The sequence below is a fragment of the Trichechus manatus genome, unplaced genomic scaffold (assembly GCF_000243295.1).
Source record: "Trichechus manatus latirostris isolate Lorelei unplaced genomic scaffold, TriManLat1.0 scaffold00094, whole genome shotgun sequence".
NCBI lineage: Eukaryota > Metazoa > Chordata > Mammalia > Sirenia > Trichechidae > Trichechus > Trichechus manatus.
The window spans coordinates 9,422,725-9,436,796 of NW_004444030.1; the positions used below are offsets into that span (position 1 = coordinate 9,422,725).

The window sequence follows — 14,072 nt, forward strand, 5'->3', positions numbered from 1 at the left end:
CCTGGACCCCTCTTTCTTCATAGTAAATTCTGTGCCCAGGGGCTCCTCGGTCCATACCAAACAGACTTCCAAAAACCAAAAAGAAAGAAACTGCTGTGAATCGATTCCGACTCATAACGACCCTATAGAGCACCCACAAATTTGCCGAGAAGTCCCAGATGTTTCTCAGCATCAGCTTAAAATCAGAATGGGACTTCTCCCCACACCTGCACATCACACTCTGAATTTAAAAAAAAACAAAACAAGACTGGCTCTGTTTAAAGGTGCATGCATGTATTCAGAGTGTGAATGAATGAATGTGCCTATTATCACATGCTACTTTAAATCCTACTGTGGTTTCCTGGATAATAACTACCACCCACTCCTACTCACTTGGTGCCAGGCACCGTAATCATAAACCTTATGAAAACGTGTCATTTCTCCATTTATAGATGAGAAAACTGAGGGTCAAAGAGGTTACATAACTCTCCGAAGGTCACGTGTGTATCACATTTATCAAGAGCAAAGCCGGGATTCACACCCAAGCCGGTCTCTCCAAGTGCACCGGAGATTTTCAGCCTTTTACTAAAAGGCCAGCACTACTAAACTGCTGAGAGAGTTAGACTTCCTTGTTTACGTGAAAAGGAGGCGAAAACTTGGCACTGCTCTAGATATCACAGCAGGTCACTCAGCGCTTTCTTTGCCTCCTTCACTTCCCCGCGCCCCCACTGAGGAATTCCACTTCCTCGACTCTGCCTTGGACCTTGCCCCGGGGAAACAGCGCGCGCGGCTGGCGGGTCTGAGCGCGAGTCCAAGCCCCGCCCCCTCCGCTCTGGCCCTGACCCGCCCCTTGCCCCGCCCGCCCCCAGGCCCCGCCCACCCCCAGGCCCTGCCCGCCCCTATCTCCGTCCCGCCGTGGCCGCCGCCGCCATTTCCTGTCCAACCTCCGGCGCGTCAGGTCAGTGCAGCGGGGTGGCCCCGGTGTCTCCCCTGGGACCTACTCCTGAATTGTCCGGCAGACGTCCGAGCAGAGGACGCTGGTTTGGGCCCCAGCAGATGGAATAGTATCGACAGCGGGCTGGGACCCCCATTTCAGACACAGGGACCAGTGGATGCTAGGGAGCAGTTGTCAGGGCAACGGTGCCGTCGGCCCCTCCCCTCTGCGCCGGGCGGGGAGGGCGTGTCTGGGACGTGCGCGTCGCCGGACCCATGCGCGTGGCCCTGCGGACTGCTGGGCCCGCACGGTGTGAAAGACGGGGTTCCTGGCGTCTTCTGCATCACCCTGTCCTGTCGTTGGTGGCACTGCCCAGGCAGTGTGCGACCTTGATCCCTCTCCTGGAAGCGGAGGGGTTGGCCCCTGCCCTTGGAAGTTCTGAGCCTGCCTTCTGCTTCTTGAGCAAGTTGATTCACTTCACTGGGCCTCAGTTCCGTGGGGGTTTGTAATGCTTAGGTTGCAAAAAACCTTGGCGATCACTTAGTTAAGCCATGCATCTCCACCTCCTGCTTTAGAGATGAGTCTGGCTCTCATTTACCAGTCATTGAGTGCCTGATGCTTTGCATAAATCCCCAGGATAGTTCTCCAGGTTTGTATCACCATTTCCTTAGTACAGATGAGAACTGACTCTCAAGAGAGGTGGTAAAGTTAGCGAAGATCACACAGCTGGTTATTGTGCAAATGACACTGAGACTCAGAGATCAAATAACTCACAGCTTCTTTCTGGCAGAGATGAAAGACTGGCGGATTTCTAAATCCCGATTATAGGTGCGTTACTTTACGACAAAGGAGCCCTGGTGGCACAATGGTTAAGCGCTGGGCTGCTAACGAAAAGGTCGGAGGTTTGAACCCACGGGAGCTCCACTGGAGAAAAGACCCGGCAATCTGGTCCTGTAAAGATTTCAGCCTAGGAAACCCTATGGGGCAGTTCTACTTCATCATACAGGATCGCTATGAGTTGGAATTGACTTAACAGGCATACAAAAACACTACTACAGTGTGTCCCTAACTGTGGATCAGAATCACCTGGAGAGTGTTTAAAGCAGGGCTCCCAATCGGTTCATTCTGGTTCGACCCGCTGCTGAGAATTTGCCTTTTTACCCACCCACCCCTTCCCCCCGCCAGATATACTGAATCAGAATATACATTTTAACAAGATCCCGAGGTGGTTGCAGGGGGTCGAACCAGAATGACCTGGATCAAAGCCCGGATTTAAAAGCATCCCTTCCTGAGTACTATCCCAGGCTTACTAACGGAATCTCTGGAGCTAACGCTGAGGAATCAGTATATTTAATAAACTTCCAGGTGATTTTTTTTATGGTCTGTGATGAAACTTTGATAAGATAATACACCATTTTATCTTCTCACTCAAAAATAGGGCTTCAAACCAGTTCATTCCAGTTTGACCCATGCTGAGAATTTGCATTTCCACCCCAGATATACTGAATCAGAGTACATTTTAACAAGATTGCCAGGTGATTCTCTTGGGGATCTTGTTAAAATTATTATGTAGCAGAATGAACCAGTTCAAAGCACTGCTCATAAAACTACTGTGAGGTAATAAACCTAAACGCACCTGGAGAGGAAAAGAGACTGGAGCACGGTAGCATCAAGATCTAATCCCTTCAGCCAATTTGTAGCTTCTCTTCACTCCCCAGAAACAAGCCAGAGGCTTATATTTTAAACAAGTATGGATATCTAGATGCAAATTGTCTCGAGTCCCCGGTTACTTGTCACACCACCAGGTCCAAGCTTCTGACTGTCGGGCTGGCAGGGAGAAGCCACTCATGGTCAAAGTTAGGCGTCAGCATCCTCCTCCATCCCTGGTGGCCGGCCTGTCAGCCACTCTCCTCCTAGTTTATTTCACGTCAGGTCCCTGAATCACAGCGGTGGATGCTGGCTTTGGAGGAATGTTTTGCAGAACAGTTTCCCATGTGGAGGGAGGGCTGGCAGCTTTCATGAAGTATCACCATAAAAAGTGTCCCTTGGCCTTAAACTGTCACCTCAATGGCAGGTCTGAGCCGCCTGCCACAGAAGCCAATGCTGAGATGGGTGAGGTGAGTAGCAAGAGGATTTTTATTGTATATCAGTATACAGGAGACAGAAGGGAATGAGCTCCTCCAAAATCTGCCTCCCAGTCCGGAGGCTGATCAGAGGGTTATATAGAAAGAAATCAAAGTCCAAGGAATCTGCGAAATATTGGTTCCCCTCTGGGGTGGCCGGCCACATTAACCATCCTCCAGACATGTTGACCTTTGGATGCCATCCTGGTTTCAGCCACACAATGATTTTTCCTTGTTCAGGCATTTTACTTCCAGATTCTATCACTTGTTGTTCTACCTCCCAAAGAGGAACTTAGGTTAAATTTAAACTTAAAATCATAGGAAAACAAGAGGGAAGAGAGGAGGAGAGTAAATCAGAATCATGGGAGCATGCAAAAGTGAACTATGCCAGCTAGGCATTGACAATACCACAATACCTGAGACACTAGGTCTACACTGCTAACAATAAACAGTAAATGTGAAATTCCCACACAGCCCCTTTCAATCCCCCCTTTTACTGGAAGTTTCTCAATCTTGGGAAACAGGGCACTGCTCTCCTCTGGCTACTTCCTGCTGACCAGGGGCGTTGACTGGGGTTGAGGATTCTCAGTGCATGTTAGAAATAGTATAAGCGGGTGAGTCAGAATGGAAATCAACTGTATCTTGATGAATTAGGTAGTATGCATCAGATGAAAGAAAAGGCGTCTTGTCTTGCCAAAGCAAAAACTCCACCAGCTTTGAGGGTATTGGTGACTCCCTTAGAGAGTATCCTGATGAGGCAGAGGACACAAGTGTAGATTCTAATGATTATTGTTATTGTAAGGACAAGGGCTAACCAAGACCCCAAGGAAGGAAACATGTCAGAAAACCAACTCCAGGCGTCTTCCTGACACGATTTAGGGTTTGTCCACTCAGTTACTTTGCGAATGACCTCTAATCCAATTTCTGCTTCTCCCGTGGTGTTTATCCAAGCACAGCAGGTTTTATTTATGATGGCACAGACTGCCCCTGATTTGGTCAATAAAAAGTCTAACGCAATTCAGTTGTCCAGCATCACCTCCGTCAGAGAATTTAAGGAGTTCTGTTGGGCCTGGAGAGCTCGTTCGGTCGCTAGAGCCAATAGGTGAAGAGTGTCAGACAGGTTTCTTACAGCCATCTCCATGTGATATACTCCCAGTACTGGGATTATGGTTCTCAGGAACCACCATCCAAATCCAGTCTTTTTAAAAACTGGATTGTCATTAGTTCTTGCCACCTCTAAGGAGACAGGATCTACAGAGAAGATGCTCCGCTTTGTCCGAGAAATTTCCTCTGTATGTCAGGTGGAAGGCGGATGAATTTGGGTGGGGGAAGTTAGAAACCCCAAGGTGCACTGGCCTACAAAATGCACACCAGTTAGGCATTGGATGGCCCAGGTGTAGGGCGACGGTTTAGGAGATGGATTTTCACTAGTGAGATAGGCTTTTCCCCCCCGTAAGAAGGTGTATCCAGGTGGAGCACAAAGGGGCAAATTTTGATTAGTACTGTCTCAGATACTAATGTTAATATCAGATAGCAGAGGAGCAACCAAGGACTGGTTGCAAGAAGAGAGAAGCTGAAAGTCTTGGAAAACTTGTTGGGCTGCCTTTGCTTGTGGACTCTTGTGACCTAATTTCCCACCATCATTCTGTTGTGTGATTATATAACCCAGCAAGGGATGGAGAAATGATGCCGTACCAGTCGAGCCCACACTGGAACTTTAGGGGGCCCGTGGGACAAAACACAATCGGGTATCTCCTTGGAGTAATCACAAACTGGTGTGGCCAATGGACTCAATGGGGCCTCTGACCACGGGAGGTGATGACAAACACAGCAATTGCTGAAATTTCCCCCTGTGGCTACCACCTGGGACATGGTGACTAACCCATTGGAGGACCAGTCCCACCTGTTGGGAAGATGGGCGGGCCCTTGCTGTCCAACCACAAGGACTCAAATCCCCTCTCCCTGACTTATTTCCTCATCCTGAGGTGAACCCTTTTTATATTTTACACAGTAATATGTCCCGATATCTGATAGGCTCATATCAGAGACAGTGATTGAAAAGTCCCAATTTCATGCTTCGGAGGTGTTTGCCGTGGGGGTCACCTGGTCAGAACCTGTAGTTTTGAAGTCCCAAACCATCACCTCTCCCCCCTCCGGCTTTTCCATGATCCACTTGACCCATCCCACTGGAGTCAGGGTGGAAATCACACACAGAAGGGTCAAGGTGTCTCCAGCTTGCAGGGTCAGTGTCCTCTTTGCCTGCAGGATCCGGGCACTTCATCTGTCCAAGTTCCCTGAGGAAGTGGGAGAATCAAAAGGAACAAAATCAAAATCATTATTCAATAAGCTTTTTAAACTTATATTTTAAACCTTGCAGTGGGTCGCAGGAGTATGATGGTTGTTCAGCTTCTATCTTTTCCTCTTCTTCTGGCAGAGCCACCTTTACTCTAGAATGGTGCACCCAGGCAGCAATTCCTCATAGCTTCAAGGACGAGTGGGTGATTAGGAGGACATCAAATGGTCCCTTCCACTTCAGGGCCAGTTGATCTTCCGGGTGCTGGTTCTTCCAAGTTTTCAACAGGACCCAGTCTCTAGGTTGGAACCTGTGGAGGGAAATGTCAGAAGAGACAAATGAGAAGAAGCATACTGATTAACAGTGTTTATGACAGCTCCCAGAGAATGGGCCCAGTCTCTTTTCTCCACCCCAGTCATTACTGAGGTGGGGAAAGTTGACTTTTTAACGAATGGTCTCCCATATATTAATTCGTATGGGCTCAGTTTCAGCCCGCTTCGAGGGGCTACCTGGATTCTGAGCAGGGCAATGGGCAGAACTTGTATCCAGGTGGAATGTGTTTCTTGGCAGAGCTTGCCCAGGGTTTTCTTCAGAGTGTGGTTCATCTTCTCAGTCTTCCCAGTTGACTGTGGCCTCCAGGCTGAATGTAATTTCCAAGTAATACCCAGAGCCTTACTAACCTCTTATGTGACCATTGCCATGAAGGCTCCCCCATTGTCACTTTGGATGGATACTGGCAACCCAAAACAAGGGATAATTTCTTTGAGTAGTATTTTGGTTACCTCTCGAGCTTGTTCAGTCCGACAGGGGAAGGCTTTCACCCACCCAGAGTATGTATCCACAAAAGCTAACAAGTACCTAAAGTTCCCAGGTGCTCGAGGCATCGCTGAAATCCACTTGCCAGTCTTCTCCCATGTTATCCTTCGGTGTTGGACTCCTGGTTCCACCAGATGAGGGGTGGTCTTTGGGTTGTGTCTGGCACAGAGATGACATCTCCTTGTCACATCCCAGATGGCTTTGAGAAGTTCTGGCCCAATGACTCTGAATTCACTCAAGACTAGCGTCTCTTCCATAATGCGTTCCTTTGTGTAGGGTGGAGATTATATCATAAACTTGTGTTTCTGGCAATAGTACTTTGCCTTCTGAGTTTACTAGCCATTTAGAATGGGGGGCTGGCTGACATCCCCATTCAGTTGTCCTCTCTAAGTCTCTGGAAGTGTAGAAGGGAGTAGGAAGGTCAGCTGGGTCTAGATGGGGAGTCAGAGCAAACTCCATTTCTCCCCCATTCTCCTGCATTGCTGCATTTTTAGCTTCTGAGTCTGCTCTGCAATTTCCCATTGTCTCAGGAGACTGTCCCTTTTGGTGTCCAGGGAAATACACTACCGCCACCTGGAGGGGGTCATGCACCGCTTCTAAGAGTTCCACACTACCGCCACCTGGAGGGGGTCATGCACCGCTTCTAAGAGTTCCAGGACTTCTGTTACAAGTTTCACATCCTTGTTGGCAACCATCAGAAGGCCCCTTTCTTTCCATAGGACCCCGTGAAAATGGAGAACCGGATGAGCATACCTGTTGTCGGTATATACCGTTATGTGCTTTCCTTTTCCCAGTCGAAGAGCTCACGCCAGAGTGATGAGTTCAGCCTTTCGGGCTAAGTTTCCAGCAGGAAGCAGAGCTGCCTGTAAGTTAGTGTCACTATGGCGTACCCTGCTCTGTGGCGCCCTTCATGCGTAAACCACTGCTATTGGAGTACATTTCTACCTCAGGATCAGTCAGAGGGGTGTCTAAGAGGTCCAGTCTGCTGGCATAGACTTCCTCAATTATTTCTAAGCAGTAATGCATAGAAGCCTCTTCTGATCTGGACAGCACGGTGGCTGGGTTGAGGGAGGAGGCGGCTTTTAAAACCACATTTGGGTTGCCAGCAGGATGGCCTGATATTTGCCCATTCAGCCTGCTGTGAGCCGGAAGCTCCCCACTTTGTTCTAAAAAGGGGCAGAACCACATGTGGGGTATTCACGGTCACCTTGCCGTAAGGTGAATTTTTCAGCCTCCTGTAGCAGGTCACAAGTGCTGCCACAGCTCAAAGACAAGGGTGCCCTTCCCGGGCCACGTTATCTAGTTGTTTTAAGAAGTAGGCCACAGGTCACCTGGTGGGTCCCAAGGTCTGAGTTAATACTCCCGCAGCAATTCCTTGTCTCTCATGCACGAAGACTTCAGAAGGTTTCTGTAAATCTGGTAACCCCAGCGCTGGAGCAGTCATTAACTTGTATTTTATTTTTTCAAAAGCCTGCTGACATTCCTTATTCCATAATAAAGTCTACTTCTCTTCCACCTTCAAAGCCTCATATAGAGGTTTTGCCGTAAGCCCAAATCCTGGGATCCAGATCTGACAAAACCTCACCATCCCGAGAAAACCTTGCAATTGTTGCTTGGAGGTAGGAGGTGACACCTGCATTATGGCCTCCCTTTGATCCTGGAGGAGGCTCCATTGTCCTTGTGAGATTTGGAAGCCCAAATACCTTACTGTCGTTGGGATATCTGGGCTTTTTTTTCAGAGACCCGATATCCACATTCAGCCAGATGGTTTAGAACCAGTATGGTGTTTTGGTCAGATTCCTCCTTGGTCTTACTTGTTATCAGAATGTTATCGACATACTGCAAAACAAGACCCTTTTCCAATTTTAAGGTCCTAAAGTCTCTGGCTAAAATTTCTGCAAAAATGGTGGGAGAGTTCTTGAACTCTGGGACCAAAATCTGCCATGTAAGGTGTCTTCTGGTCCCGGTTTTAATGTCAGTCCATTCAAAAACAAACAGTGGCTGGGACTCAGGATGTAGAAGAATATAAAAGAAAGCATCTTTCAAGTCCAGGACCAAGAACCAGGCACACTGGCTGGGACTGGTGACCAGAAGGGTGTAGGGATGTGGCACCACCAGATGGATATTTTCCACTATTTGATGTATCTTAAGTCTTGGACGAACTGATACTCGTTCGTCCCTGGTTTTAATACTGGTAGAATAGGAGCGTTGTAAGGGGAGCACAGAATTTTAAAAGTCCAATCTTTATATACCTTTGAACCAATGGCACAATTCCTTCCAATGCTTCCTTCCAGAGAGGATATTGTTTTTGATTCACAATGGATGCTCCAGGTTTCAAGGCTATTTTTACTGGTGCGGTGGGTTTCACCCACCCCGGCCTTCCTGTTGCCCATACTTCTGGGTTCACTTCCCACAAAATGTGAGGAGGGACGCTGCTAGATGTCGCCACCTCACTTTGTAATAACGCTGCCTGGAAGGCACAAGCATTTTCTGGCGAGGTCTGCACCAGGATATGGGATGGCCTAAAGGTGATTTGGGCTTCTAGCTTTGATAGGAAGTCCCTCCAAAATAACGGGACCGGGCATTCTGGCTTGTAGAGAAACTCATGATATAACAAATCCTTTCCGATTTCACAGTTCACAGGTTGGAGGAAAGATCGTGTGGATAGTTTTCCCGAAACTCCTACCACTGGGGCAGTGCACTGGCTGAGAGGGGACTCAGCTATGTTTAGAACTAACAATGTCAGCCCCGTATCTAGAATAAAGTCAATGGGACGTCCTCCCACTTTAAGAGTTACCTGAGGCTCATGGTGGGAGATAGCCAAGGAGGATCTCAGCCCTGGGCCCCATCATTCCAAATCATCATCCCCAGGTGTGGATCCTTCCTGATAGGCTTGGAGGGCAGCAGGCCGTGGCCGCTTCTCCCTGGCTTCAGGGCATTCCTGTTTCCAATGTCCATGTTTCTTACAATAAGCACATTGATCTGCACCCAGTGGTGGTCTAGCTTGCCACCCTGAGTTGGCCTTTTTTCCTATCCCTAACCTTTCTACTGGGCCTGAAGGGACAAGGGTGGCAGCCAATAAAGTGGCCTTCTGTTTCATCTTTTGTTTCTCTCTTTGCTCAGCCGCCTGATCCCTATTGTAGACTTTGAAGGTGATTTCAAGTAACTGTCCCATAGGCATCCCTAGTCCACCCTCCAGTTTCTGCAATTTCTTTCGAATATCAGGGGCACTTTGGGAAATGAAAGTCATATTTAAGAGCCATGAGTTATTTGGGTCCTCTTGATTTATATCAGTGTAATGATGGAATGCATCAGTTACCCTTACCAGGAAGGTGGATGGATCCTCTGTTTCCCCCTGAGTAACTTCCCTAATTTTCTGCAGGCTCTTGGGTTTTGGTGCCCCATTCTTTAAACCAGTTAACAGACATTCTCAGTAAAGCTGGAGTCTGTTTCGTCCATTTTCCTGATTTGGGTCCCACCCTGGGTCCCTGGCTGGGATAGCCTCCTCCCTGGTTGGTGGGGTCAGGGGATCCTGATGGTGGAGTCTATCAGCCTCCTTGCAGGCTTGTTCTAATACCATGCAGTGTTTTACTGAGGTTAATAAGATGATCAATAGGACTTGTATATCTGCCCACGTAGGGCGGTGGTTGGAAAAGATGGAGAGGAATAGTTCTGTCATCTTATTTGGATCACTCTGATAGGGAGGATTATGATTTTTCCAGTTATATAAATCAGAGGTGGAAAAAGGGGTATATACCAACACTGTCCCTTCTCTGGCTGGGACTTCTCTCGATGGAGATTGCCCTGCCCAAGCCTCAGTAGCACCCTCACCAAAAACCATACCCTGTCAGGTATGAGTGGGGGAGACCATACCTGAAGTCGAGGCAGTTGCACCCTTGTCAGCCTCCTTTTTTCCTTCTGTGCTGGAGTCTGGTTCCATTTCTCCTTCACCTCTCCTGTCGGCCACACTCACACCACCCCCGTATGAGGGTGGGGGAGCCGAGGCAGGTACCAGGACTATTCTTTCCAACAAAGGGTCCTCTACTGAGGATTCTGGAAGCACCTTTCCCTTAGGTTTTCCTTGGAAGAGTACTTGGTTAGAGGGGTTTATGGTTTGATAGAGAGACATGAAGGCTTGGACATACGGGACCTCGTCCCATTTCTTTTCCCTCTTACAAAACAAATCAAGCTGCAAAATTGTATTATAAGCCATTACCCCATTCCAGGGCCAAGTCTCCTGATCCCCTAGCTGATATTGGGGCCAAACATCATTACACAGAAATATCATCTTCTTCTTTGTCATAGGCTCATAGCTATACCTTTTACAGTTTGCCAAAATGCATCCCAGGGGGAATCCCTGGGAATACTAGGCTGATTCCCCATGTCCTCACCTCGTCCTCCTCAGTTTATACCTCTTATCTCCTGTAATGAGTAGCCGAAGAGAGGGATGGGCATGCTGGTTTAGGGCTGTGATGAAGTTATTGTACTGATCCATGTGGTACTTAGCCTCTCTATCGGTCCAGCCGAGGGCCACTAAGATTCCCACTAGGGCCCAGTCCTGAAGGTCAGGTACACAGCCCCAGTCCTATTCCTGGTAGGCACAGTCCACTGTGACACAAAGTGAAGAAAATAAAAGAGAAGACAGTAAGTCCGGCCGACAAGAGGGTGGCAAGATTTCAGTGGGCGATGGGTGAAATGATTAGAGACCCATCGGTAAAGCAGAGATCCGGGGTGCTAGCAACAATCTACCCACCACTCATTAAAGGTCTTTGGTGGAGATCTTACAGAGATGACAAGATTCTGCCAGGGTTAGCTGTAATCACCGTCAGATGGTACCCAAGTAGATGGTACAAGACTAGGTACCCACAGACAATGGACAGGACAGACACAGAACCACAGTAAACGAATAAATCCCAAAAAGCTGCCAGAGGTGCTCTTGACCCCTTCAGCCTCTCAGACGGCCCTGCCGACAGAGGTGAGCTTAGTGGTCTCAACCTCCCAGATACACTCGTGAGCACTCACACACCCAAGACCAAGACTCTGGAGTCACCAAGAGTCCTTTTCTTACAATCCTACTCATGGGGATCGGTCATCTGAGGTGCCTCCAGCCTCAGAAACCAAGGGCTCAGGTCCCATTCCGGAAACCTTTGGCCTACCCTATCCACCCTAGCTCTGAGCGCAACAGGGAGAGGAATCGCGGACTCACCTTAGGATCCTCTTATACCAGTCTTGCTTCCTTCTGAGTCACCTCCGTCTGGCATGGTTGGGGACTGGTGATGCTGCGGCAGGTCCCGGTGCTGTCGGCAGCTCCCCAGAGGCAAATGAAGCCTCTTGTGGCTGGCTGTTCAGGGAGACAGACAATCCTAGGCCCTGCCACTGGGCTGCCATGTCTCAAGCCGCTGGAAAGCCCCACATTGGGCACCAAAATTTGTTATCGCTCTGGCGGGTCTGAGCCGCCTGCCACGGAAGTCAGTACTGAGACGGGTGAGGTGAGTAGCAAGAAGGTTTTTCTTGTATATCAGTACACAAGAGACAGAGGGGAATGAGCTCCTCCAAAATCTGCCTGCCAGTCTGAAGGCTGATTAGAGGATTATATAGGAAGAAAGCAAAAGTCCAAGGAATCTATGGAATGTTGGTTCCCCTCTGGGGTGGCCGGCCACATTAACCACCCTCCAGACATGTTGACCTTTGGATGCCATCCTGGTTTCGGCCACACAATGATTTTTCCTTGTTCAAGCATTTTACTTCCAGACTCTATCACTTGTTGTTCTACCTCCCAAAGAGGAACTTAGGTTAAAGTTAAACTTTTAAAATCATGGGAAAACAAGAGGGAAGAGAGGAGGAGAGTAAATCAGAATCGTGGGAGCATGCAAAAGTGAACTATGCCAGCTAGGCATTGACAATACCACAATACCCAAGACGTTAGGTCTACATTGCTGACAGTAAACAATAAATGTGAAATTCCCAGGCAGCCCCTTTCAAAACCACAGTCAGAGTGAAATAGATCACCTTGCTCTTATGCCTGACATTTATAAACACAAATCCTTCTTTAAAATAATCATTTGGCTCTTAGTTTTAGAAGGCTAATAAGCCTGACAAATTCTGTTTAGTGTTTTAGTAATATTATTTTTTATCATTTATGCTGTCTTCCTCAGGGATTCTGGTCCACAATGGCTGAAGAGCAAGAGAAAGACTTGCAGAAATTTCTTAAAAATGTGGATGAAATCAGTAAGTACCGGTAAATCATTAAGTCTGGCCTTAGAGGGGTAGAGTGACTAAAGAGAAATGATCACTCTAAGTTCCTGGGTTGCTGACAGGTTTATGACTCTTGTGAAAAAAATGTAATTGAAATTAAATAGAAGGGGTATTGAGAAGCAAGTAATAATATAGCAGGGGGACGGTATTTTCTGGCTATCACTTGGTATCGGAGAAGTTGTCAACGATCTGAGTGGAATTCAGGCTGATAGCTCTTCTCCCATATTTGTCGCCTTGCATAAGGAATCTGGTCAAAAGGAGCTGCTATTTCCCCATTGCCAACGAGCCTGGCTGTTCCCTTTGAGATCACTCCAGAGTCCTGCTGATTAGTCTGGGATTCCTCCTCCTGTTTTAGAGTAGAGCCATCTTTGTTTTGGAGTTGCAGTGGCAAAATCAAGTGGCTTTCCCTCAGGATCTATGAAGTTACGTGGATGGCTCATGGTTGCCATCCCTTCTCTCTTCCTCTAGACAAGAAGACCCCTTCCCCAGCTCAGGCAGGTAGGATCTCTCAGAACATACCCACAGATCACACTCAAGAGATTTATAAACCAGTCTCTGTTCAAGCCTCAGGGAGCTGGTCTGAGGATAGAAACAGACAAACCAACAAGCCTATCTTACACAGCAAACAGGAATATGTTGAAATTGCTGCTTTCAGGAGATTGTATGGGTCAGAAAAATAAAATGGTTTAAAAAAAAAAAACCTTGGATGACTTCATTACTGATAGATCCATAATAGGTTCTTTGTGTTCATCATGGGCTTCTCCTCTGCTCATCCCTAAATTCTGCTCTTCCATGAGGTTCTGGCCTTGGCCCACTTCACACCTTTCTCTTCAGGTGATCTAGTCCAAGCTTGTCGTTTTAACTACTACCTATCTGCTGATGACCCCACATCTAAATTGCCAGCCTTCTTTTCCAAGCCTCAGGTTCTATGGCCAACTGTCATATCCACTGTGTCCCACAAACATCTCAAACTTAATGTGTCCAAAAATTGAATTCATCATCTCTTTCCACCTCTACTCTTTCTGTCCAAAAAAAAAAAAAAAAAAACAAAAACAAAAACCTGCTTTTCATACCTTCCCCTTTATCCTGATGGTGCTCCCATCCAAAAATATACAAGTCACCTTGGACTTCTTCCATCTCTCAACCTTACATCCAAGCAGCCATCACATTTTTTCTCCTTTCTTCAACTCCATCCTCTCTATCCTTCCCTTTGCTCAGGTTCTTCTCACCCAGACTATTTCAACAAGCCCTAATTGTTTTTCCTGCCTCCAGGCTTACACTCCCCACAGAGTAATGTATCTGTAATGCAGATCTGACCCAGACACTTCTCTGCTTGGATTCCTTCTGTAGTCACAATCAATTCTAAGCTCTCACCAGGACTTAGGTCCTCCCATGACCTTGTTCTTTACAAGCAGTAACAAACTGCTTGCAGCTTCCTACACATTCTCTGATGTTTCATGCTCCGCACTCTGCTTTTGTCATTTCCTCTGCCTCTGTACTTTCTTTACCTGGCTAACTTTTTATTCATACTTAGAGTTCATCCAGACAGCTTCTATACCAGCACTGTCCAACAGAACTTTCTGTGATGATGGAAATGTCTGTGCTGTCCACTATGGTAACCACTAGCTACATGTGGCTATTGACCTTTTGACATGTGACTAGTGCTACTGAG

The 14,072-nt window shown here is 47.6% G+C and overlaps 1 protein-coding gene across 1 annotated transcript in view; it reads left to right on the forward strand.

The window, feature by feature from the left end:
* The first annotated feature begins 890 nt into the window (after nucleotides 1-890).
* Nucleotides 891-14,072, forward strand: part of TTC12 (tetratricopeptide repeat domain 12) — a 70,245-nt gene continuing 57,063 nt past the window's right edge. The window contains exons 1-2 of the mRNA XM_004382542.2: nucleotides 891-937; nucleotides 12,301-12,373. Of these exons, the coding sequence (XP_004382599.2) occupies nucleotides 12,316-12,373 (58 nt within the window). The 5' untranslated portion in view covers nucleotides 891-937; nucleotides 12,301-12,315. The remainder of the gene's footprint in view (nucleotides 938-12,300; nucleotides 12,374-14,072) is intronic.